Here is a 27,771-nt window from a genome sequence, read left to right as displayed (position 1 = left end):
ACCTGCTCTACAATGGGTACTTGCCAGCAAAATAGGGACACGCCGCACGTCTTCCTGCTCTACCGTAGCCATATTGCTCGTCCCTGACGCTGCCTTTGCTCGCCCCGCCGACGGCCATCCCTAGCCCCGATACCGTAGAATGGACAAAGCCCAACTCCACCGCACCCATTTTGACACAAATTATGGTTATGTTTTAGCAGTTTGTTGGATTGGATGAAGTTCACTTATGCTCGTAGTTAGAGCTACGGATACGAACATGGGAATCCAAAGGTTTTAGACTTACTAGAACTAAAACCGAGTACATGAGGTGCAGTTTCAGTACTACTAGGCACGAGGAGGAGGAGGTTAGCCTTGATGGGCAGGTGGTGCCTGAAGGAGACCTTTAGATATTTGGGGTCTGTGATGCAGAAGGATGGGGATATTGATGGAGGTGTGAATCATCGAATCATAGTCGGATGGATGAAGTGGCACCAAGCTTCTGGCATTCTCTGTGACAAGAGAGTGCCACAAAGCTAGAAGGCAAGTTCTATAGGACGGCGGTTCGACCTGCAATGTTGTATGGTGCTGAGTGTTGGTCGCCTAAATGGCGACCTGCTCAACACTTAGGTGTGGCGGAGATGCGCACGTTGAGATGGATGTGTGACCACACAAGGAAGGACCGAGTCCGGAATGATGATATACGAGATATAGTTGGGGTAGCGCCGATTGAAGAGAAGCTTGTCCAACATCATCTGAGATGGTTTGGGCATATTCAGCGCAGGCCACCAGAAGCGCCAGTGCATAGAAGACGGCTAAAGCGTCCCGGTAATGTCAAGACAGGCCGGGGTAGAGCGAACTTGACATGGGAGGAGTCTGTAAAGAGGGATCTGAAGGACTGGAGTATCACCAGAGAACTAGTCATGGACATGGGTGCATAGAAGCTTGCTATCCATGTGCCAGAACCATGAGTTGGTTGCGAGATCTTATAGGTTTCACCTCTAGCCTACCCCAACTTGTTTGGGACTATAGGATTTGTTGTTGTTGTTGATGATGATGTTTGTGTTGAAACATGGTGCATTTGTTTGGATTGTTTGAGCAACCATTTGGATGAATTGTCCAAAAAAAATTGGGGGATGAGGTATATGAGCAGCAATATTTTAGTTCCCTAAAAATGAAGAATTAAAGGATGACAGCCCCGGGGGTTGGGAGGGGGGGGGTGTTAAGTTATTGTGGATTGGCTAGAGATGCTTTTAGGACTATCCTTGAATGTAAGGCATGATTGTTTCAAGTGTAAAGGCAACAAAGAGCAATATGTACAAGAAACTATAGCTTAAGTATAACCTTACTGCGGAAGAAGTTGCCTTAGTCTTAGAAGTTAAACTCAAATCTTGTAGTGGTTCTGTCGTACTTGTGTATGCTATGTAATCTATTGATGACTTTGACGTCATTGTTTTATATCAACTTCAATAAAGATATTTTTTGTGAATAAGTTTCAATAAAGATAACTATGTGCATCACAAGATGAAGAGGCCGGTTGTTTCAACCTTCTTTCCAATAAAAACTAGAGTCTTACTTTCTATCAGGTACAGTACAATGTACAGTTTTATACTGAGCTCATTTGTAATGAATAAAGCTCGAATGCAAGATTACCACATACATAACGGAGTAGTAAGTTACAAACCGGAATGCTTCTGAGGTTCAATGTGAACACCTCGATCGCAAAACAGGTACCGTAGGACAAACCAATCGACCAAAATTATCATTCGGAAAATCAATCAAAATCCACTTCGTGCCATTTCCCCTCAATTAGGAAGAGTCAAGAACAAAGTATCTTATACTTCATTCCCTGTTTTTTGTTTCATCCAAAAAAACAAATCAATCTCAACCAAACCAGACTCAACCCACCCGCCATCACCGCCATCCGCGGCGGTGTTTCTCCATGATCAATTAACGGAGAAAGGCAGGCAGTTAGTCCAAAAAAGCTATAAAAACAAGCCATCTTGGACATCTAAGCTCACGCCAAAAAAAAGAAAAAAATAGGCACGGATAAGCTTATCACCAGAAGAGGTAGTACAAAACCAGCAGAAGCAGCGCAATGAAAATCTGGTCCCTCAAAGGAACAGTCTTGGGAGGACGGTCAATGCAGCTAGCGTGCCGCCCGACCTCACAGAGGCGCAGGTCTCCTGGAGAGTACAAGAGTTCCAGAGACATGAACGGGTTTGGTTCGTCGGTCAGCTCAAATAGTATCTCTCCAACAGCCCTCTTGAACTCCCCACTCGACCATTCCTGAGCAAGTTCAGAGCAAACACACTGTCATACTCCACACCTGGAAACCGGAACAGAAGTACAGAACATACTGCAAGCGCATACACTTGATGATACAGAGGATTAGCACAGAAATGGGCCAGACAATGTATTATGAACAGGTATTTTACTTTGCAAAATTTGAGCTTATTAACAGGTTCAGTTACTGAAAAGTAGTATGCCATAATTTAGCATGATACCTGAATCTGCTTGCCGACTGTAACAAGCGCAGAGCCAGCCGGCAGATTGAAAAAGGTCGACCCGCCCTGGTTCCGGAGGCAAATTTCCTGGTCGCGTCCGGAGAGGTGCACGCTCAGGGCGTACGAGTCCGGACGATCGGTGGCGCCAAACTCTCCCCAACGTGTTTTCAACTTGTTGCAGTTATACAGTGTTAGACAGAGAACCGATGGGGCTTCTCTAGGCAGAGCAGAGTCTTTCGGGTTCTTGACGTTGTGAGATAGAACCCTGACCACACATCTTGCGAGACCCTCCATTTTAGACGCGACAACGTCCATCTTCTCCCTGCCAACAGTGGAAGATCTCATGTCAGGACATATGAGATCGAACATGAGAGCGTATCCTAACGCGCTCAGTAGAGTTTTTGTTTCATGTTCTTAGTCCGCCATGAATTAGTGAAGAAACATAGGAATGCTTAAGACATTTTTGTAGGGTTTATGCGTTGGAAAACCATTTTTCACCTGCATTTGCAGATTGCTAGCCACTTCTAGCAGGGTTTCTTGGAATTTTGATCTTGGGCAAATGAGAGACTCTCATATGACCAAAGTAGCTCAAGGATCAACAGAAAATAGTTCATTTCTGTAGAAGCTAAGTAAGGTGTATTGAGCTTCCTCTTGCTATATAGTGTTATATGATTGTCACTTTACTCTGTTCTTAAACATGGGTCTTCCACCCAATGTATGCTTGGGAGCTTGGGTGATCTACATTCTAGACAAGCTCTGTTACACTTTCCAGTGCTTGCTTACTCCATTTTTCCTTTCTGAGGGGAAGTGCCAACTCCGTATTGTAGGCAAAATTTCCCTCTATCCCCGTGGACTTCACGGAGGTGGACAGCTCTGAATGTTTTATTGTTTTTCCTTCGCAAAAAAAAGCTCTGAATGTATTGTTTCAGTGTCAACCAGGCAAACAACCAATGCAACTGTTTGGTAATTCGACTTCCACGAATCTCTGGTCGATAATATATAGTTGTAATTTTGTTTTGATTATATTTCTGGTCAGTTTTAAAGCCTCCATTTAAGCTGCAGCTAGGTAGGCAATCCGGCAATGCGCACTGACGCGCAGCAGAGCAGCGGTAGCTCCAAATACGACGAGATGAGGCAGCAAAGAGACAAAACTTACTACTACAAGGTGGTAGCAATAATCACCTGAACGCTCGGTACGTCGAGCCGGGCAGGGCCGCCTCGAGCAACCGATCCACCTCCGAGCTCACCGGCCAGGGCAAGTAGAGCTCCTCCCCGACCACCCGATCCCTCCTCTGGAACAACCTCCCAAGCTCCCGCTTCACCCCCTCCGGCGCCCCGAACACCGTCTCCGCGGCCTCCACGGCGGCGCGCACCTCGCCGGCCCCGACCGCCCCGCCAACGCGGAACGCGCCGGCCTCCGCGGCGGCGCCGACCGCCGTCCGCGCGGCGGGCGCCTCGCCCGACAGCAGGCCCTGCGAGGGGACGTCCGGGGCCGGCGGGGGAGCCGGGAAGTCGAAGCGCTTCTTCCTGGGCAGGGGCAGGGTGAGGGCGGGGACGCGCTGGGAGGCCTCGAGGAACTCGGCGAGGACGAGCTCGTCGGCCGCGGCGGAGCGCGCGCCGCGGGCCGTCCGGATCGGCGTGGGCGGCGGCGCGCGGGAGCGGATGCGGGGCCGCCGCGGAGCCCTCGACGTCGACGTCGCCGTCATGGTGGGGTGGCGCCGGCCGGCGAACGAACGATCGGGTGGGAATCCTGGGAAGGAAGGTTGCTGCTGCTTGATCGGCCAGCCAGCCAGGCTGGTGGAGGTTGCGTGGGTTTAAAGAAACGGTGGGGACGGGAAGGGGTCGGGGCCTCGTGGCGCGACCTGCACCGTCGGATCTCGGACGCGTCGGATCGTGGGGGGAGAAGTGGTGGGAATGTGGCGGCAGCACGACCGCCGACGACTTTTGAGAGGGTGGCCGTGGCCCATCCGCCCATGGGAGGAAGGTGAGAGAGAGTGCGGTGGGGATGCCTCATGCCAACGTGGCGCATGGGAGGATGGAAACGGCAGTGATCACCGGAGACGATGGCAATGAAGAGTCAAATGAAGACTGAAAATTGACAAATGACGAAACGTGCTGTAGCGCCCTCGTGCCCCCTCTCTCATCTTTCTCAGGTACATGAAGGCACGGAGAGAACAAATATGTGCCTTTTATTTTCTCTTTGACAATTTCAATCACTCGTACCTTCTAAACTACACTTTTGTCTTTGGATTTTGTATATATTGGTAATCCTGGCGCCGAGACCTTCGGAGCAACATCAATCTTGAATAATTTTCAAGCATACTTAAATTTCAATGTTTCAGTCCACTTATTTCACCCAATCTATTTTAGTGTGTGAAATCGATCTTTAAAATCTCAACATTTCACTCAGCACCCGCTTCACTGAAATATGTTATCTGAAATCGGTGAAGTCGAATTTCTAAAAGAGTGAAATTAGTTTTTTAATGAGTGAAATTATTTTTTCAAATGACTGAAATTGATGTTTTAAAATAAGTGGAATCAATTTATTAAAGAAGTGAAATTCTTTGTTCGAATGAATGAAATTAGTGTTTTGAAATGAATGAAATCATTTTTTCAAAATAAGTGTTATTCATTTTTTTGAATTGAGTATTTGTTTATACGAGTGAAACCATAAACTCATGAAACATGTGTTGTGTTACTCATTTATAAAAAACTGATTTCATTCATTCTAAACAAATGTTTTTTTCTAAATATTTCGAACGGGTTATTCAAATATGTGAAATTGATTGTGTTAAAGTGTCAAATTGGTTAATTCAAACATATGAAATTGATATTTCTCAATTATATGAAGTAGATTCAGTGTATTTGTGAAGCCGATTCGTGCTTCACTTTAACACAATTTCTGATATGCATGTTTTTAAACTGAACGATTATTGCGACATCATTTTTTAGATAATTCCTATATATTTTCTTGAACGAATTAAAATTAAGTTTTTTGAAATGAGTGAAATTATTTTTAACGAGCTAAATTATTTTCTGAAATAATTGGAATATTTTTAAAATTGAAAGGACTGGACTTTGTTTTTATTTATTTTGAAATAAGTGTAATACTAGTTCTTACAACCGAGTGAAATAATTTAAATCAATTTTTGAAATATGTGAAACGTGTTAGTTCAATTATCTGAAGTTGATTGTTTCAATGTGTGAAGCTAGTTTTGTGAAATATAAATATAACTGAACTATGAAAACTATAAAATTTAAACTATTCAAAATATATCTAGGAACGTTCTTGCTTTATAGGTCTCATCTCTCCTATTTCAAATATATAAATAGTTTCTAATTTGTAAATTTGATTCAAAAGTTATCAATCATTTAAAATTAGTGAAATCCATTTATTTAATGAGTAAATTCGGTTTTGAAAAATGAGTGAAATCTGTTATTGTAAATGCATCAAATCTATTATTTTGAATGATGAAATCATTTTTCTGAAATGAGTAGAATATTGGTTTGAAATTAGTTAATTATTATTTTGAATTGAGTGAAATCATTTCTTAGACGAGGGAAATCTGTTATTTGAAATCGGTAAAATAAAATTTAGTTGAAATGTATCCAATTGGTATTATCTTAAAGGTCTTAGTGCAAGTAATTCAAATATATCACCAATCGGATTTATGGTTTAAAAGATATCAATCTCCAAAATTTTGGCTATGAATTTCATAGTAGTCTTTTTTGTGAGAGAGAAACTTGTGAAGCTTTAAATGCCACGGTACTCCACTCAGATTCTAACATAAGTTGCATGGACATGAGGGATCCACAGCTGGTTTGTATTATCGCGTATTCAAATGTGAAAATTATTGGCTGGCTTATACTCTAAATGGGTGCACCAATCTCAGTGCCGAAATCAGTTGTGGATCTTCCAACGTTACATACCCTTGCAGTTACAGTTACTATTTTTGCATCTCTTTGCCTACTCTCTCCCCATCCGGCGGTACCGACAGTCCGCGTAAACCATCCATTGCTTCGCCTCTCTTTCTCTCCTTTCTCTGATCATCAAATACAAAGTTCTCCACAATTCCTCTAATGTTCACCTTCAAAGATACTTTAGTAGATGTGGATTGCATGGGTAAGAGTCAGAGGAAAATGCACAACACCTTGACAATCCACCAAAAACAGTACATGGCAGACAAGCTCCCAGAGTAGGGGCACCTGGTGATGAGCAGACAGGCTGCCATACTACTACTAGGTGGACAACAATTTGGATTGCATGGATAACTTAGATCACCAAAAACTAGAATCTGGCCAAATTTTGCAGTGCATGGTAACTGAAACAGAAGTTGGGAAAACAATGTAAGGAACCATCCCCTCATTCATGGGCATAAGCGATGAGGAAAATAGATAAAAACCAACAAGAGCATATTTATAGATAGTAGATAGCCATGTTCAAATCCGATTCTCAAAATAGGTAGATCTCCTACATAAAGATCAACATCTGGTCTCTTAACAGAATCTTCTACGTAGTAGACTGAACAAAAGTAGAGAACTCATCCAGTACCTGGACTCTCATGAGTGTTTACCAGGAAAATACCAAACGAGCAACACATGGCTCACTCTAGGCGGTCAAAGTGCAAGGAGCAAGAAACCATACGGCCATGTAAGACTAGACAGAACAACATACTGGCATCATGCTAGATTTTACGATAGACTGATCAAAAGCAGAGCACTCTAGGAAGCTAATTCTGGGGCCAGTCGCCAGCGACGTTGGGAGCTGGAGCACCGGCGCCGAGGCCACCGCCAGCACCACCGGCGCCGAAGCCACCGCCAGTACCACCAGAACCCCCGCCGACACCACCAGGACCCCCGCCGACGCCACCAGGACGAGGAGCTTGGCCCTCAGGTCTTGGCCCCTGCAAAATGAAACTACAGTATCAGCCACATGACACAACAGCAATAGGCCAGATGGTAGAAATCACACAAATAATAATCCACACAAAGGTAGAGTATGTGGTATGGATCACACAACTATGTCTTCTTACAAGAATGAATTATTTGACTGTACATACCAAGCACATAGCTCGGCCATTCTAGTATTACCAGAGAGATCAAGATTGCATATATAGTATGATAGCTAAAGGATCATCAAAGCATGCCATTGGTGTGTTTCAAACATCAATCAACACAAGAGTACTAATTCAAATACAAGGAATAGCTAGACGACCAAGCATTGACAGAAAACAATCTGCACTTCAGCCTTCAATCACAACATTGATAGAAAAAAAATTCAAAAGGCTAAATCTCGCAATGACTGCTTGTTTTTGGTAACCCCTGTCAAGGAACACAAGCACACCACTGTCCACTAGCATGAACAGTTCACTGCATACAAACCCCTTAAACAAGGGAGATATTACACGGCAAACACATGAAAAGTAAATATAAGACTAACACTATCTTCACATAAACATTTGGCAATCTTAAGGACCAATTCAACCTACACAGGAACTATGTGTTGCAAACGGGACATACATGCAGTCCAAGGATATCGAGGCACGTCAGTTACTTGTCACTAAAATAAAACAACATGCTTGACAAGTATTCAGCACTTCACAGTTCATGAAGAAGTAGATGGCTTGACAAGTATTCAGCACTTCAGAGTTCATGAAGAAGTAGATGCTGATTTCACACATGCTTGACAATCCATGCGGATGTTTGCAAGGAAGATACGACTAACTACCAATAACGAACCGGCCGACAAATCATTCCAATCAGCAAACGTCCGAGAGAAGATTAAGCAGCACTACCACCAATTGAAGATCGAAAGGAAGGAAACTCGTACGAGTCAAAGACGAGGAACACGTACCCTGCGGCGGACGCTTTCCGGAGGTGCGCGGTTCTTGCGGTCCTTACGGGAGCGGATACCGATCTTCTTCTTATGGATGGCGCAGCCTATGCACCAGCGCTCCTTGATGTAAATCTTGGGCAGATGGTAACCTGCAACGACAACACTTGTCAATTATGCCACAAACGCACCAAGAGTTCACGCATTTCTAACTCCCAAGAGGATCAGAGAAGAGGTGCGACACTGAAATTTCCAAGTTGCAGCCTTGCAAGGCAAAAGTATGATCGGCGATCACAGATCCAACAGTTAAGAACAGGAAAGAAGAAGAAATCAAAGCCGCACCGTCAAGGACGGACGCCTCCGTGAAATAGCTGATGTTTTCCGGTGCCACGATGTTCTGCACCTTGTACCTCTTGATCGCCTTGTCCTGAACCACCACAAGAAGTCAAGAAACCCCGACATAATCAGCGGACCGGCGCGGCAGTTCGAGCATGAGGAGAGAGTTTTGGACTACAGCGGCATGATCCAGCGTACCTTGGGGACGGTCTTGGCGCAGTTGTCGCAGCGGATGAACCTGACGTGGCCGCGGCCATGCTTGTTGCGGCCGCCGTTCCGGCGCTTGAAGGTCTGTGACAATCACACGCAGCGAGGGAAGGGTTAGACCTGCATTGGGTCGCATGCCGGAGTTGAGGTGAAAGCAGAGGCGACGGGCTCTTACCATGGCGGCGACGACGACGGCGCTCGGGCGAAATGTACGGCGCGTGGTCGGCGGCGGCGTCTCCGAGCTCCGAAGTCTCCGGGTCCTTGTAGGGTTCGATCTGCCCCAGCCAGCCGTCCTCGAGTCTTTATATAGTGAGTGGCGGGACCAAATGGCATCCCAGCTGTTCGTTCCTGGATCGACGGCCCACGTTGCTAGCGGGCGGCAGATGGGTCTAATCGAAGGCGTATTCACTGCCTTTCCGCTTTGGCACTCGTCAACCGCTTCCAAGTGCTTCACGTAGTAATGGCATGTGCTGCTGCCTGCTGGCACCTGAATTTTTTTCTACTATCAGTCTGATTTTTTTTTTTGAGAATTCTACTATCAGTCTGATTCTCTGCGTTGGCACACATGGGCCTGAGAAATCATCACACTTGGGCCTAAGAGGCCGCAACCTCTCATTCCGGCTAGCCAGTGGGTTGAAGTGTGCGCGTGTGTCTGCCCTCAATGTGCGTGTGTGTGCCTCAGCTAGCTAACGTGTGTGTTTGACTTAAAAAAAAAAGCTAACGTGTGTGTGTGGGGATTGTGTGTTCTGCTTTGTGTGTGTCTGTGTGTGTGTGTGTGATGCGCGCGTGTGTGCATGCATGTCTCCGTGTGGTAGAAATGAGGTCACTTGACACCAATGACATAAGACTTCCTGACTGTCTACTACAACAAGTTTTGCCCGGCTCCAGCGAGGGAGGGGTGATGATAGCAGCGCGCCTTCGGCTCGCTTCAGTGCTTGTAGTCGTCGCTAGATTCTACAGACCGTATGTAATTTTTATTATTTCTAGTGTACGTTGTACTACCATGGTTGAAGATGAATAGATCGGAAGTTTTACCCCCAAAAAAAGATGAGAGGCGATTATTTTCCAATTCCGATGTATTGATTTCTTTGTTTATTCATGCTTCATGGGATTTTTTGACTGTCAAATTTTCTCTAATATTTTTTCATGTGACAATGTATTTGATGCTGCAATCATGTGCCAGAAGATAGTTTTGTGTTAGGATCTTTAAAGTAATTAATTTCTGTAAAGTGATCTACTTCAATCAAAATAATTAATGAAGTTGCACAATATGCTTGTTATTGCATGTTACCAGTGCCAGTTCTACTAAATCTGTTCTAAGTTTTGTCGTCAGCTTGAGTTTACTCCTTTTTTTTTCTTTTAGCATAATATCAATGCCCTTAATTCATTTGTGCATGTGACAACATATTTGATGTTGCAATAGTGTGCCACTACTTAGTTTGGTGTTAGGTACTTCAAATGAAATTCATTTTGTAAGCGACCTACTTAAATCATAATAATTATTGAAGTGGCACTACTATATGCTTATTATTGCATATTATGGAACAATGCAAGTTCTACAAAATCTGTTACAAATTTTGGTCGTCATTTGCTTTGGGTTTTCTTCATTTTCTTTCTTCTTTTAGTGTAAACCAATCCCTTAATTTATCGTTCCTCCAAATAAGATCTTTTTATCTTTTAAATTTTGTCTTATGTCTTATTTTTCATGTAGTCTTATGCCTTTGTTATTCATGCTTAGTCAGTTTTTTTAACTATTGGGTCTTTCTTATATATGTGTATCTGACATCGTATTTAATGATGCAATTGTGTGGCACGACTTAATTTTGTGTGATGAATTTAAAATAAAATGCATTTTTGTAATCAATCTACATGAACGTAATTATTATTAAAGTTGCACTAATTCACATGTCCTTATGAATTACCAAATAGTGCAAGTTTGTCATAATTGTTTGCAATTTACCAATATATTCTAATTCTTGCATATAGGAAAAGAGCTTGAAAATAAGTCTTTACGGTTCTTCACGTCAGGCTCAGTTGTCTAACATTATTATTTTAAAATTTGTTGAAACACTCTTGTCATTCCTTATTCCATGCAATATTATTTCATGTTATAAAGAGTGTAATTTTATGTGCATGTTTTTGTCATTATTTGTTTTTAATGGTAATAGCAATGTCACTAATTCATTTTTTCTTAGAAAATATTATTTTTTGATTGTGTGTGTAAGTATACATGTAAAAACTATAAAAAAATATGTGTGTAAATTATACTAGAGTTCAAAAATTGCACTATGATATGCATACTATTTGCATATTATAAAAAGTGTAATTTCTTTGCTAATTGTGCGCAAGTTTTTCTCGTGTTTGTTATTTATTTCCTTTCTTCTTTAGGGTAATGCCAATGCCACTGATTCGTTCAACTTCATTTTTTTTGAATTTGTTTTACTCTTTATTTTTCACAGGAAAAAAAGGAAGAAGATGAATGATGGTCATTGATTTTCAATCTAATGGTCCCAATAAATTTGACTGAACGCCACCAAGTTTCAGGCGTGTGATGGATAGTCGCCCGTTTATATTTTCTGAACACTGTCTCTAGAATTCTTCTTCCTTAGATTTATTTTTATTCTTTATTTATGTTTTTTTCGTTGATTCGTTTGGGTAACATGACTCCATGAGTTTGTTCCTTACACTGTGTTTTTTTGCCTTTTGTTGACTTTGAAATTGATTTTTATATCTTGTTCATTTCTTGATTGTTTAATTCACTATTTGACATTTTTTTCCTTGTATAAATGTGTATGGTGCTTCAATTTTAATTCAATAATTAAATTTTCTAGAATTACGTATAACTGGGTCATTATGTTGATCTTAATTACCCAGCTTATAGCGCATGACGTAGAATGTTTTTGAAATTTCATATAACCAATATCATTTATTGGTTGATTATAATTATAATAAGGTTTAACGTGATGGTTGCTAAATACTATCCTAGAATGAGGGTTTTTATTCTTCCTTTTTCCCCTCCATTTATCTTTATAGTTAGAGTGTATGTGTGTGAAAGCAAATATACGTGTCAAAGCAAACCAAAGACAACCTGTTCTAGCCATTAGTTTGTCTAGTATACTTCTTTTGGACAGAAAGTATGTCTTAGTATACTAATAGTACGTACTAACATCAACCATGCAGTTATTTAATGGGATTTGACCGGCTGGGCACATCGTTATTTGATGGACCTGCTGGGCACAAATAACGGGCGCGCCTACTTCGCTCTTTCCAGGCGTTCCAACAGCTGTGTTGCTACTGCGATGGCCAATGATGATTGGGTCAGACACATTAACTTGCAAGGCGGCCTCTCGATTATCCAGATCCAGCAATTCTGTGCCCTTTGGTCTAGAGCTCAGGAGATCAACCTTATTCCAGGCATTAGCGATAGCATCCGCGGGAAGTTCACTGTGGACGGTTGCTACTCTGCGGCCTCTGCGTACAGGATGCAGTTCGCTGGGTTGATCAAGTCTGCTTTGCCACAGATGGTTTGCAAGAGTTGGGCGCCCCCTAAGATTAAATTCTTCTCTTGGCTCATACTGCAAGATAGAATTTGGACGGCCGACAGACTGCAATGCAGGAGTTGGCCAAACTGTGGCCTTTGCCAACTTTGCAAGCAGGAGCCAGAGTCGGTGGCGCATATTATGTTCAAATGCCGCTTCACTATCAGGGTGTGGAACTTCATTTTCGACTGGCTGGGATGGCAATTTTCGACCCTCTCTTGGGCCAACCTTGAGACGGTGAATCAATGGTGGATTGCGAGCGAGGATCGGCAAGGCTACTCCAGGAAGGCGGTCAACTCCCTACAGATGCTCATATGTAGGGAGATTTGGAATGAAAGGAACGCCCGAGTCTTTTGAAATAAGGCTTCCCTACCTTCGAGGGTGGCGGCATCGATTAAGGATGAGGCGGAGACTTGGGTAATTGCGGGGGCTAGGTTGCTAGGGAATATTCTGCCGGGAGAGTGATCCCTTTGTTCGGACCTGAGTGGTCCTGTAACCATTAAGACTATGTTTTCTCTTCTGCTTAATTAATGAGATGAGGCAAAGCTTTTGCCTCCGTTTCAAAAAAAAGAATATCGCTTCAGGCAAGCTGGAAGAAGTGCTTGCGCGCTGACCCTACTACAGTGCACACTTCATGCGCCAGGCCCAGCAACGGCAGCTTGCGCTCGCCCTACAGAGCGCGCAAAATGTATGCAAATAGAATACAAATGTGTACGAGAAAATGTTGAGCTTGTATTAAAAAATGTTAAACTTGTATATAAAAATGCTCCTTATGTATATGAAAATTGTAAAATGTGTATGAAAATGTAGGCATGAAAAATCTATTTAAAATGTTAATCATGTACTTTGAAAATATTAAATCTGTGTATAATAATTGTTCCTGGTGTATACAAGAAATGAAAAATGCTCAAGAGAAAATATTGACATAAAAATATATGTTTGAAAAAATGTTAATCATGCATTTGAATAAATGTTCAATGTATACATAGAAAATGTTTCTTGTATTCGAATGTAATGTTACATTTGTATAAAAGAATGTTCCTATTTTATATCAAAAGAGAAAAAAAAGGATGAAAATCAAAAAACAGACAAAGAAAAAGGAAGGAAACCTGTGAAACCTGAAAAAGAAAGAAACCGAACAAAAAGAAAAAGGAAAAGAAAATTAGAGAAAATAGAAAAAACAAAAAAAATCAAAGTATAACGAGATAAAGAAAAAAGAAACCAAAGAAAAAGGAAGAACAAGGAAAACAAAACCAGTGAAAACCGAGAGAAGAAACAAAAAAACGTAGAAAACAAAAAAACCATGAGAAAAATGAGAAAGAAACGATGAAAATTGTTTTAAAAAGCACAGAAAACAAAAAGTTAAGAAAACGAAAAACCCGAAAGAAAACGATAAGAAACGAAAAGAAAATAAACGAAAAAGAAGCTAAAAGCAAACAGGACCGAACCATCCGTGCATGTAGCAAGGCGAGCGAGGAACTGTACCGACCGTAGCGCGCGAGCGAGACGGGTAGGAGAAGAATTGGGTTGGCCGAGTTAAAACGCGAAGAGGAAAATCTTCAGGCGAGGGTACGATAGGTCTCACTATAAGTGAGATATAGCCCCCGCGACAAATAATGTCTAGTACTTGTACTAATTTCTCTCTGTTGGGCTTTGATGCGCTGGGTATTGAAAAAGACTGAAAAACTTAAGTTTTAAGTGAAATCAGAACAAGTAGTTTGTATTTTGTTCCTTGGATGTGAATCCAATGGTTGAGGGAAAAAGTGACTGAAATAGATAAAATTTTCAAGCACCTAAGCCATATGCGCGCCCATTTACTTTTCCCTTTTTGTGGGCTCTTGAAGACACACAACACCCCTCTTTATTAGTTAGACTCGTTTTCCTTGTACTAGATTGTAAACATGGTTACCTCATTAATCAGGTGATAAGATGACTCCGTTACACAACAATCTCCAGGTCAACCTATCAAGCTCATGCGCTACCGTATTTGCTTCTCTATTGCAATGTTCAAATAGAGTATGGAGAAACTCACAAGCCAGGGGATCACAACCATCAATGATCGTTTTTTTTCTACCCCACCAACCGATCATCATGGTTTGAGTGACCTCCAAATTATCCATTTTTTTGGAAACCCAGTTTATCCGAATTGATCACTAACTTATGGCATCCAATAGATTGCACCAGAGGACAACGAAAACATAACGCCGATGCTTCAATTATGAGGGCCTCTTCACACCCGTCGCTCATCTAGTTCTCCATAGTGTTGAACATGCCACACATAATTCTCAACATTGTAGTCAATGAACCTTATAGGAGATCTTGACCAAATGTTGCATCACCGTTAAGTTTCACGTAACATCTGGGCTATTTAGCCCATCCCGATCTCTTCATGGTTGCCTTCAAGGAAGAAAACACCATATATTTTGTCGTCAGTGCATCTATGGAAAGGTTATATGATGGAAACCCGAAGGGCCAGTTTGGTTACTAGCATGGATTTTTGAGAGCTTGCATATGTGACCCAGTTGAGCCTGTTTGAGGGTATACAGGCTCTGGGCCACATTTTGCATGTCGTTTGTGAAAGGATCGATATAGTTGACAAGAGGGGGGGGGGGTGAATAGGCAACTAACAATTTTAGATTTTCTTTACCAATTTAAACTTGCATCAAAGTAGGTTGTCTAGATATGCAACTAGGTGAGCAACCTATATGATGCAACAACAACAAGCACACAAACTAGCAAGGGATACAACACAATATAAGCTTGCACAAGTAAAGGTAAGAAATAACCAAGAGTGGAACCGATGGAGACGAGGATGTGTTATAGAAGTTCCTTCCCTTTGAGAGGAAGTACGTCTCCGTTGGAGCGGTGTGGAGGCACAATGCTCCCCAAGAAGCCACTAGGGCCACCGTATTCTCCTCACACCCTCACACAATGTGAGATGCCGTGATTCCACTATTGGTTCCCTTGAAGGCGGCGACCGAACCTTTACAAACAAGGTTGGGGCTATCTCCACAACTCAATTGGAGGCTCCCAACGATACCACAGAGCTTCACCACAATGGAATATGGCTCCGAGGTGACCTCAACCGTCTAGGGCGCTCAAACACCCAAGAGTAACAAGATCCGCAAGGGATTAGTGGGGGGATCAAATTTCTCTTGGTGGAAGTGTAGATCCGGGCCTTCTCAACCAATCCCTAAAGAATCAACAAGTTTGATTGGCTAGGGAGAGAGATCGGGCGAAAATGAGCTTTGGAGCAACAATGGAGCTTGGGGGAAAAGAGGTGAGTCAACTTGGAGAAGAAGACCTCCTTTTATAGAGGGGGAAATAATCCAACCGTTACCCCCATTCAGCCCGCACAGAGCGGTACTACCGCTGGGGGCAGCGATACTACTGCTGGGTGTCGCGGTACTACCGCTCCCCCACGCGGTACTACCGTGTAGACTGAGGGAGAGCAGAGGCGGAGCGACAACCTGACCCAGGGCGGTACTAGCAGCGGTGGTAGGGGCGGTACTACAACTTGCGAGCGGTACTACCGCCTCTACTGCCGCTGCCAGTGCCGCAAAACCCGACACGAGAGATGACACTCTCGAGTCGAGGCGGTAGAAGCTTAGCACAACAGCGGTACTATGGCTGAGAGCCCCAGGCGGTACTACCGCTGGGGAGCGGTACTGCCGCTTGTGGCTCTCGAGGGGTACTACCGTTGGGGTCTGCGGTACTACCGCTGGGACCATAGCTCACACATGAAGCAACGAAAGATCCTCAATCAAAGCGGGAAGGCTCAGTGGGTGCAAAGGAGATGTGTACGTGTTGATTCCACCCTAGCCTTTCCAGTGCGGACCCCCTCTTGATAGTACGGTGACTCCTACGAAACAAGTCCACCAAAACTGAAACGAAAGAGCTACACCGTCTTCGCTTAAAACTCCGAGGGGAAGGAATCGTCTCGTGCCAAAGAATGAATTTCTGAAATACTCAACGCATACGATTAGTCCGCAAAAGCATTGCCATCAATCACCAAAACTACTTAGAGAGAGACATGCCTTAAAAATCTCCCCCTTTTTGGTGGATTGATGACAACACGGGATTTGCACGAAGGTAGGATATGAAAGTAAACGTATCCCAAAACTACATTAGGATCAACACTCCCCCCTATTTTTTATAGTCCGACGTCATTAGCAACAAATAATGGTACATAAATAGCTCGGATGCAATAGAGTAGGAGTGAGCAAAATATATAACAGGATAAACATGCAACTCACATACTACCAAAGTACTCGACAATCATATATAATGAAAGGATAAGGTAGCATATGTCTCACACCATATGAAAGGGTACCAGGTCTCACAAGCACAAACCAAACCAAAGCAAACGACTGTTGGGGATCGTTGCAGAAATTAAAAAATTTCTACGCATCACCAAGATCAATTTATGGAGAGACTAGCAACGAGAGAGAGGGGAGTGCATCTTCATACCCTTGAAGATCGCGATGCGGAAGCGTTACAAGAACGCGGATGAAGGAGTCGTAGTCGCAGCGATTTAGATCGCGGTTGATTCCGATCTAAGCGCCGAACAACGGCGCCTCCGCGTTCAACACACGTACAGCCCGGGGACGTCTCCTCCTTCTTGATCCAGCAAGGGGAGAGGAGAAGTTGAGGGAGAGCTCCGGTAGCACGACAGCGTAGTGGTGGAGCTGCAGTTCTCCGGTAGGGCTTCGCCAAGCACTACTACTACGGAGGTGTTGGGGAGGGAGAGGGCTGCGCCAGGGGAAGGGGTGCGGCTCCCATGCGTCTCCCCACTATATATAGGGGTGGAGGGGGCTGGTTTATTGCCCTCCGTCCATTGGGGCGTTGGCAAAGGTGGGGGAAAGAAATCCCATCATTTCCCTTCCCCACTGATTGTTATCCCCTTCTTTTAGGGATCTTGATCTTATCCCTTCGGGATATGATCTTATTCCTTCTAAGGGGGATCTTGGTGCGCCTTGACCAGGGGTGTGGGGCCTTGCCCCCACTACCCACATTCATGTGGGTCCCCCCATGCAGGTGGGCCCCACTCCGGAACCTTCTAGAACCTTCCCGGTACAATACCGAAAAATCCCGAACATTTTCCGGTGGCCAGAATAGGACTTCCCATATACAAATCTTTACCTCCGGACCATTCCGGAACTCCTCGTGACGTCCGGGGTCTCATCCGGGACTCCGAACAACATTCGGTAACTGCACACTAATTCCCATAACAACTCTAGCGTCACCGAACCTTAAGTGTGTAGACCCTACGGGTTCGGGAATCATGCAGACATGACCGAGACAGCTCTCTGGCCAATAACCAACAACGGGATCTGGATACCCATGTTGGCTCCCACATGTTCCACGATGATCTCATCGGATGAACCACGATGTCGGGGATTCAATCAATCCTGTATACAATTCCCTTTGTCAATCGGTACGTTACTTGCCCGAGATTCGATCGTCGGTATCCCAATACCTCGTTCAATCTCGTTACCGGCAAGTCACTTTACTCGTTTCGTAATGCATGATCCCACGAATAACTACTTAGTCACATTGAGCTCATTATGATGATGCATTACCGAGTGGGCCCAGAGATACCTCTCCGTCATACGGAGTGACAAATCCCAGTCTCGATTCGTGCCAACCCAACAGACACGTTTGGAGATACCTGTAGTGTACCTTTATAGCCACCCAGTTACGTTGTGACGTTTGGCACACCCAAAGCATTCCTACGGTATCCGGGAGTTTCACAATCTCATGGTCTAAGGAAATGATACTTGACATTAGAAAAGCTTTAGCAGATGAACTACACGATCTTGTGCTATGCTCAGGATTGGGTCTTGTCCATCACATCATTCTCCTAATGATGTGACCCCGTTATCAACGACATCCAATGTCCATGGTCAGGAAACCGTAACCATCTATTGATCAACGAGCTAGTCAACTAGAGGCTCACTAGGGACATGTTGTGGTCTATGTATTCACACATGTATTACGATTTCCGGATAACACAATTATAGCATGAACAATAGACAATTATCATGAACAAGGAAATACAATAATAACCATTTTATTATTGCCTCTAGGGCATATTCCCAACAGTCTCCCACTTGCACTAGAGTCAATAATCTAGTTCACATCACTATGTGATTGTAATGAATCTAACACCCATGGGGTTTGATGATATCTCGCTTGTGAGAGAGGTTATTAGTCAACGGGTCTGAACCTTTCAAATTCATGTGTGCTTTACAAATCTCTATGTCATCTTGTAGATGCAGCCACCATGCACTACTTGGAGCTATTCCAAATAACTACTCTACTATACAAATCCGGTTTACTACTCAGAGTCATCCGGATTAGTGTCAAAGTTTGCATCGACGTAACCCTTTACGACGAACTCTTTTACCACCTCCATAATCGAGAAAATTCCTTAGTCCGCTAGTTACTAAGGATAAGTTTGACCGCTGTCATGTGATCCATTCCTGGATCACTCTTGTACCCCTTGATTGACTCATGGCAAGGCACACTTCAGGTGCGGTACACAGCATAGCATACTGTAGAGCCTACGTCTAAAGTATAGGGGACGACCTTCGTCCTTTCTCTCTCTTCTGCCGTGGTCAGATCTTGAGTCTCACTCAATGCTCACACCTTATAACACAGCCAAGAACTCCTTCTTTGCTGATCTATTTGAACTCCTTCAAAATCTTGTCACGGTATGTATTCATTTGAAAGTACTATTAAGCGTTTTTGATCTATCCATATAGATCTTGATGCTCAATGTTCAAGTAGCTTAATCCAGGTTTTCCATTGAAAAACACTTTTCAAATAACCCTATATGCTTTCTAGAAATTCTACATCATTTTTGACCAACAATATGTCAACAACATATACTCATCAGAAATTCTATAGTGCTCCCACTCACTTCTTTGGAAATACAAGTTTCTCATAAACTTTGTATAAACCCAAAATCTTTGATCATCTCATCAAAGCGTATATTCCAGCCCCGAGATGCTTACTCCGGTCCTTAGAAGGATTGCTGGAGCTTTGCATACTTGTTAGCATCTTTTAGGATTGACAAAAACCTTCTGGTTGTATCACATACAACCTTTCCTCAAGAAAATTGTCGAGGAAACAATGTTTTGACATCCTATCTGCAAGATTTCATAAATAATACAGTAACTGCTAATACAATTCCAACAGACTCTTAGCATCGCTACGAGTGAGAAAGTCTCACCGTAGTCAACTCCTTGAACTTGTCGGGAAACATCTTAACGACAAGTTGAGCTTTCTTAATGGTGATACTTACCATCATTGTCCGTCTTCCTTTTAAAATCCATCTGTACCCATTAGCCTTACGACCATCAAGTAGTTCTTCCAAAGTCTATACTTTGTTTTCACACATGGATCCTCTCAGATTTTATGGCCTCGAGCCATTTGTCAGAATCCGGGCCCACCATCGCTTCTCCATAGCTCGTAGGTTCATTGTTGTCTAGCAACATGACCACCAAGATAGGATTACGTACCACTCTAAAATAGTACGCATCCTTGTCGACCTACGAGGTTTGGTAGTGACTTGATCCAAAGTTTCATGATCACTATCATCAGCTTCCACTTCAATTGGTGTAGGCGCTACAGGAACAACTTCCTGTGCCCTGCTACACACTGGTTGAAGTGACGGTTCAATAACCTCATCAAGTCTCCACCATCCTCCCACCCAATTCTTTCGAGAGAAACTTTTCCTCGAGAAAGGACCCGTTTCTAGAAACAATCACTTTTGCTTCCGGATCCGAAATAGGAGGTATACCCAACTATTTTGGGTGTCCTATGAAGATGCATTTATCCGCTTTGGGTTCGAGCTTATCAGGCTAAACCCTTTTCACATAAGCGTCGCAGCCCCAAACTTTTAAAAAATGACAGCTTAGGTTTCTCTAAACCATAGTTCATATGGTGTCATCTCAACGGAATTACATGGTGCCCTATTTAAAGTGAATGCGGTTGTCTCTAATGCCTAACCCAGAAACGATAGTGGTAATTCGTTAAGAGACATCATGGTTTGAACCACATCCAATATGGTGCAGCTATGATGTTCGGACACACCATCACACTATGGTGTTCCAGGCGGCATTAGTTGTGAAACAATTTCCACAATGTCTTAATTGTGTACCAAACACGTAACTCAGATATTCATCTCTATGATCATATCATAGACATTTTATCTTCTTGTCACGACCATCTTCAACTTCACTCTGAAATTACTTGAACCTTTCAATAATTCAGACTTGTGTTTCATCAAGTAAATATACTTAGAATCTACTCAAATCATCTGTGAAGTAAGAGCATAACGATATTCACTGCGTGCCTCAGCACTCATTGGATTGCACACATCAAATGTATTACTTCCGACAAGTTGCTCTCTTGTTTCATCTCACTGAAAACGAGGCCTTTCAGTCATCTTGCCCATGTGGTATGATTTGCATGTCTCAAGTGATTCAAAATCAAGTGAGTCCAAACGATCCATCTGCATGGAGTTTCTTCATGCGTATAAACCAATAGACATGGTTTGCATGTCTCAAACTTTTCAAAAAAAACGAGTGAGTCCAAAGATCCATCAACATGGAGCTTCTTCATGCGTTTTATACCAATATGACTCAAATGGCAGTGCCACAAGTATGTGGTACTATCATTACTATCTTATATCTTTTGGCATGAACATGTGTATCACTACGATCGAGATTCAATAAACCATTCATTTTAGGTGCAAGACCATTGAAGGTATTATTCAAATAAACAGAGTAACCATTATTCTCCTTAAATGAATAACCGTATTGCGATAAACATAATCCAATCATGTCTATGCTCAACGCAAACATCAAATAACAATTATTTAGGTTTAACACCAATCTCGATGGCAGAGGGAGCATGCGATGCTTGATCACATCAACCTTGGAAACACTTCCAACACATGTCGTCATCTCACCTTCAGCTAGTCTCCGTTTATTCCGTAGCTTTTTATTTCGAGTTACTAACACTTAGCAACCGAACCGGTATTTTAATACCCTGGTGCTACTAGGAGTACTAGTAAAGTACACATTATAATGTATATCCAATATACTTCTATCGGCCTTGCCAGCCTTCTCATCTACCAAGTATCTAGGGTAGTTCTGCTTCAGTGATCGTTCCCCTTATTTCAGAAGCACTTAGTCTCGGTTTTGGGTTCAACCTTGGGTTTCTTCACTAGAGCAGCAACTGATTTGCCGTTTCATGAAGTATCCCTTTCTTGCCCTTGCCCTTCTTGAAACTAGTGGTTTTACTAACCATCAACAATTGATGCTCCTATATGATTTCTACTTTTGTGGTGTCGCGAATAGCTCAAGGATCATCATATCTATCCCTGATATGTTATAGTTCATCACGAAGCTCTAGCAGCTTGGTGGCAGTGACTTTGGAGAACCATCACTATCTCATCTGGAAGATTAACTCCCACTCGATTCAAGCGATTGTAGTACTCATACAATCTGAGCACATGCTCAACAATTGAGCTTCTCTCCTTAGTTTGCAGGCTTAAGAAACTTGTCAGAGGTCTCATACCTCTTGACGTGGGCACTAGCCTGAAATCCCAATTTCAGTCCTTGGAACATCTCATATGTTCTGCGATGTTTCAAAAACGTCTTTGGTGCCCGAATTCCAAACCATTTAGCATTACGCACTGAACTATCATGTAGTCATCAAAACGTGTATGTCAGATGTTCGCAACATCCACAACCGACGCTCGAGGTTCATCACACTGAGCGGTGCATTAAGGACATAATCCTTCTGCGCAGCAATGAGGACAATCCTCAGTTTACGGACCCAGTCCGCATAATTTCTACTCTCAACTCTCAAATAGACTTTCTCTAGGAACATATCTAAAACAGTAGAACCAAAGCGTGAGCTACGACATAATTTGCAAATACCTTTTGACTATGTTCATGATAATTAAGTTCATCTAATCAAATTATTTAATGAACTCCCGTTCAGATAGACATCCCTCTAGTCATCTAAGTGATACATGATCCGAGTCAACTAGGCCGTGTCCGATCATCATGTGAGACGGACTAGTCATCATCGGTGAACATCTTCATGTCGATCGTATCCACTATACGACTCATGTTCGACCTTTCGGTCTCTTGTGTTCCGAGGCCATGTCTGTACATGCTAGGCTCGTCAAGTCAACCTAAGTGTTTTGCATGTGTAAATCTGGCTTACACCCGTTGTATGCGAGCGTTAGAATCTATCACACCCGATCATCACGTGGTGCTTCGAAACAACGAACTTTCGCAACGGTGCACAGTTAGGGGGGACACTTTCTTGAAATTTTATGAGGGATCATCTTATTTATGCTACCGTCATTCTAAGCAAATAAGATATAAACATGATAAACATCACATGCATATCATAGAGTGACATGATATGGCCAATATCATCTCGCGCCTTTGATCTTCATCTTTGAGGCGCAACATGATCACCTTCGTCACCGACATGACACCATGATCTCCATCATCGTGTCTTCATGAAGTTGTCTCGCCAACTATTACTTCTACTACTATGGCTAACGGTTAGCAATAAAGTAAAGTAATTACATGGCGTTTTCAATGACACGCAGGTCATACAATAAATTAAGACAACTCCTATGGCTTCTGCCGGTTGTCATACTCATCGACATGCAAGTCGTGATTCCTATTACAAGAACATGATCAATCTCATACATCACATATATATAATTCATCACATTCTTTTGGCCATATCACATCACATAGCATACCCTGCAAAAACAAGTTAGACGTCCTCTAATTGTTGTTGCATGTTTTACGTGGCTGCTATGAGTTTCTAGCAAGAACGTTTCTTACCTACGCAAAAGCTACAACGCAATATGCCAATTTCTATTTACCCTTCATAAGGACCCTTTTCATCGAATCCGATCTGACTAAAGTGGGAGAGACAGACACCTGTTAGCCACCTTATGCAACTAGTGCATGTCAGTCGGTGGAACCTGTCTCACGTAAGCGTACGTGTAAGGTCGGTCCGGGCCGCTTCATCCCACGATGCCGCCGAATCAAGATAAGACTAGTAACGGCAAGTAAATTGACAAAATCGACGCCCACAACAACTTGTGTTCTACTCGTGCATAGAAACTATGCATAGACCTAGCTCATGATGCCACTGTTGGGGATCGTTGCAGAAATTAAAAAATTTCTACGCATCACTATGTAACATCCCAAATTTTCAATTTGGAATGTTATACATAGACCATCATTGCATATCATGTTTTGTTGCATTTTGACAAATCCTCGATAAATCCTAAGCAACTCAAGGACCCTCGGAGAGAGTTGGGGATTTTCCCGAATTTTTTTCAAATTAATTTTTCCAACGAGGATTTTGGTTTTAATTATTTTTCTCTTCGGACAAATATTTCAATTTTCAATAAACGAGAGGAGAAAATATGACTTCTCCAAAACAATTGAAATACTGGAGGAAAAATGTTAAAAACAATATTTGGGATTTATTTGGATTTTATTTGCAATTTTTATTGCATTAAAAATATTGCATGTTTTCAAAATATTTATTTTTGATTTTAAAAATGTTCACCCTATTCTAGATTTTCTAACTAGACGGGGAAAATTTATTTCATATTTTTCTGGTTTTTATTTATTTTTCTATGCAATATTTTCCGCGGAACTTATTTAAAAAAAAACGCGCCCGCGCCGACTGGGCCAAAGGCCCAGCCGACGGCCCGCCCGCGGCCTCTCCTCCTCCCGCACGAAGCCGCCGCCGCCGGAGTCCGTTCCGGGCATGGAAGCCGCCGCCGCCTCGGGTGCCCCCTTCCCCAAGCACCGCCGCCCCCCTCCTTAAATACCCCCCTCTCTTCTCTCCTCACCCCGCCGCCGCCGCCGACATCGCCGCCGCCCGCCCGCATCATCGCCGTCGCCGCCGCCGGTTGCCTCGCCCGCCGCCGCCGCCGGGAGCCCGGAGCCGCCGCCCCTCGCCGCCCCTCGCCGTCTCCCCGAGCCCCGAGCCCGCCGCCGAGCCCCGCCCCGCCGGAGCCCGCCCGACGAGGTACTGCCGCCGGCCGTTTTTTCCCCGTCGTTGACCGGTTTTTTGTAAAAAAAACCCCTTCGTTTAAAAAAAACCCTAGATCGGTTTTTTTTTTCGGTTTTATTATTTTACGAGCGTTCATCGAACCATTCGTTTTAACGAACGCGTTCGTTGGTTTTTCTCTGTTAACGAACGTCCGTTATTTAACCGTTCGTCCGTTTTTCTTTTTCGTCGGATTTTCTCGTTATTTTCTCAGATTCGATTTCTGATCGAATCTTCGAATCTGTTTAACTTCTCGCTCGTTTATCGGAATCAGGTGATTCAAGCGCCTAGAGTTTCGTCTCGAAATTCTCTTTCCGTTTAACCTACTCAAACAAGTTTTTGCTACAGTAAAATTTGACCTAGATCCAGATTAGCAAACGAAGTTTCTTTCTTTCGCCGTTTGACTTTCGTTGCTTCTTTCGAGTTGATTCTTTTTGCAAACCGGAGTTCTTAAGTTGAACTTTCTGGTTGGATCTTTCATTCGAGTTTTACCTGTGCATTAGTTGAGTACTGATTGTATGCTTGTTTGTTTGCGATAGAGTACCCGGAGTGTGCCGCTTGTTACTTCGACTCGCTAAGTTTTGCGGATCATCAGCAAGGCAAGTAACACTTTGATCATATCCCGTTCATACCCAGTTTTATTGCATTAAATCTTTTTCCCCAAACACATTGCATGATTAGGATCTAAATAAACTGTGGGTATTGGGAAGTAGTTGAGGTAGTACCTATTACCTGTTTTACTTTATCAAACCCTTGGGAGTTACTTTTACGTTGCTCTTATATTGCCATGCTATGCTCGTAGACGTGGTTTGGGTTTGAGTGATATTCATGACAGATGTGAGATGTTTAATAATGGTTCAACTTAAGGTGGCAACTAAAACTCACATCTGGGTGGATTGAGGCACCTGGAGAACCCAGTGTTGTCTGTATGTATAAGGTCCGCCACCCAGGCTCAAAGGGATCATAAGATTATTCATGCTAGAAACTTCCGTGTGCAGCCACAAGCTATTATGGGCTCTAGCATAGCTGAGTAGGTTACAGGATCTCTTGAAGAGGTGGACTAGCAGATGTAGGGGAAAGTAGGTGTACCGGTCCATCCAGAGTAAAGAGTGATTGTTTCTGAAAGACTGTGTCTCGGTCATCCGTTTCTCAAACATCATGCCGTGCGAGAATTAAGCGGAGGCGATCGAGTCTTGTGGGGAAAAGTGCACAAACCTCTGCAGAGTGTACAAACTGATCATGATTAGCCGTGTCCCCGGTTATGGACGACTTGAGTATCTAGTATCTGGATTATCATTTGAATCTCATCACTGTGATACTTATAATTAATTTTGTTGGGTTAATGATGTTACTTAATTGGGATTGAGTTGGAGGTACCTTCTCAATGTTTCAACCACCATGATAGTTAAATAAAATTTATTCCTTTGCAGTAGGATAAAATTGGCTTTTCGCAAAACTGTAACCATAGAGCCTTTCCACCAGCCATATATGCATATAGTATAGCATTATTATTGTTCATTGCTCTCTATGTGTTACATTGCCAGCATATTCTATGTGCTGACCCGTTTTCGGGCTGCAACGTTTCATGTTGCAGACTTTTCAGACGACGAGTAAGGTGCCTTAGGTCGTGGTCTTATACTCAGTGATGCCGCTGGAGTTGATGGACTCACTTATCTTCCAAGTCTTCCGCTGTTATCGTTATTAGATGGCCTTAAGCCATGTTTTCATACCTAATCTCTTTGGAGATATTCGATGTAATAAGTGTGTGATTGCTACTCTGTTATAAATCCTCCATTTGTACTGTGCGTGTCAGCATTACTGATCCAGGGATGACACTGGTGCACAGCAGCACAGGCCATTTGAGGTTTGGTCGCTACACACTAAGATCAATCTATGGAGAGACTAGCAACGAGAGAGAGGGGAGTGCATCTTCATACCCTTGAAGATCGCGATGCGAAAGCGTTACAAGAACGCGGATGAAGGAGTCGTACTCGCAGCGATTTAGATCGCAGTTGATTCCCATCTAAGCGCCGAACAACGGCGCCTCCGCGTTCAACACACGTACAACCCGGGGACGTCTCCTCCTTCTTGATCCAGCAAGGGGAGAGGAAGTTGAGGGAGAGCTCTGGCAGCACGACGGCGTGGTGGTGGAGCTTGCAGTTCTCCGGCAGGGCTTCGCCAAGCACTACTACTACTACGGAGGTGTTGGGGAGGGAGAGGGCTGCGCCAAGGGAAGGGGTGCGGCTCCCATGCGCCTCCCCACTATATATAGGGGTGGAGGGGGCTGGTTTATTGCCCTCCGTCCATTGGGGCGTTGGCAAAGGTGGGGGAAAGAAATCCCATCATTTCCCTTCCCCGCCGAATGTTATCCCCTTTTTTAGTGATCTTGATCTTATCCCTTCGGGATATGATCTTATTCCTTCTAAGGGGGGATCTTGGTGCGCCTTGACCAGGGGTGTGGGGCCTTGCCCCCACTACCCACGTTCATGTGGGTCCCCCCATGCAGGTGGGCCCCACTCTAGAACCTTCTAGAACCTTCCCGGTACAATACCGAAAAATCCCGAACAATTTCCGGTGGCCAAAATAGGACTTCCCATATATAAATCTTTACCTCCGGACCATTCCGGAACTCCTCGTAACGTCCGGGATCTCATCCAGGACTCCGAACAACATTCGGTAACTGCACACTAATTCCCATAACAACTCTAGCGTCACCGAACCTTAAGTGTGTAGACCCTACGGGTTCGGGAATCATGCAGACATGACCGAGACAGCTCTCTGGCCAATAACCAACAACGGGATCTGGATACCCATGTTGGCTCCCACATGTTCCACGATGATCTCATCGGATGAACCACGATGTCGGGGATTCAATCAATCCTGTATACAATTCCCTTTGTCAATCGGTACGTTACTTGCCCGAGATTCGATCGTCGGTATCCCAATACCTCGTTCAGTCTCGTTACCGGCAAGTCACTTTACTCGTTTCATAATGCATGACCCCGCGACAAACTACTTAGTCACATTGAGCTTATTATGATGATGCATTACCGAGTGGGCCCAGAGATACCTCTCTGTCATACGGAGTGACAAATCCCAGTCTCGATTCGTGCCAACCCAACAGACACGTTCGGAGATACCTGTAGTGTACCTTTATAGCCACCCAGTTACGTTGTGACGTTTGGCACACCCAAAGCATTCCTACGGTATCCGGGAGTTGCACAATCTCATGGTCTAAGGAAATGATACTTGACAT

General features: G+C 43.5%; 2 protein-coding genes across 2 annotated transcripts; both read right to left on the bottom strand.

Moving 5' to 3' along the window:
* Positions 1–1,527: 1,527 nt before the first annotated feature.
* LOC123074924 (uncharacterized) lies at positions 1,528–4,275 on the bottom strand. The gene is made up of 3 exons (XM_044497648.1): positions 3,666–4,275; positions 2,484–2,805; positions 1,528–2,265 (listed from the first exon to the last, which is right to left on the bottom strand). The coding sequence occupies exons 1-3, from the start codon at positions 4,187–4,189 to the stop codon at positions 2,035–2,037; spliced, it is 1,077 nt and encodes a 358-aa protein (XP_044353583.1). The 5' UTR covers positions 4,190–4,275; the 3' UTR covers positions 1,528–2,034.
* Positions 4,276–6,879: 2,604 nt separating this feature from the next.
* On the bottom strand, positions 6,880–9,120 carry LOC123074923 (40S ribosomal protein S26). The gene is made up of 5 exons (XM_044497647.1): positions 9,035–9,120; positions 8,851–8,943; positions 8,659–8,743; positions 8,338–8,468; positions 6,880–7,387 (listed from the first exon to the last, which is right to left on the bottom strand). The coding sequence occupies exons 1-5, from the start codon at positions 9,035–9,037 to the stop codon at positions 7,214–7,216; spliced, it is 486 nt and encodes a 161-aa protein (XP_044353582.1). The 5' UTR covers positions 9,038–9,120; the 3' UTR covers positions 6,880–7,213.
* Between the last annotated feature and the right edge of the window lie 18,651 nt (positions 9,121–27,771).

The sequence above is a fragment of the Triticum aestivum genome, chromosome 3D (genome assembly GCF_018294505.1).
Source record: "Triticum aestivum cultivar Chinese Spring chromosome 3D, IWGSC CS RefSeq v2.1, whole genome shotgun sequence".
NCBI lineage: Eukaryota > Viridiplantae > Streptophyta > Magnoliopsida > Poales > Poaceae > Triticum > Triticum aestivum.
This window is presented reverse-complemented; position numbering and strand designations above follow the sequence as displayed.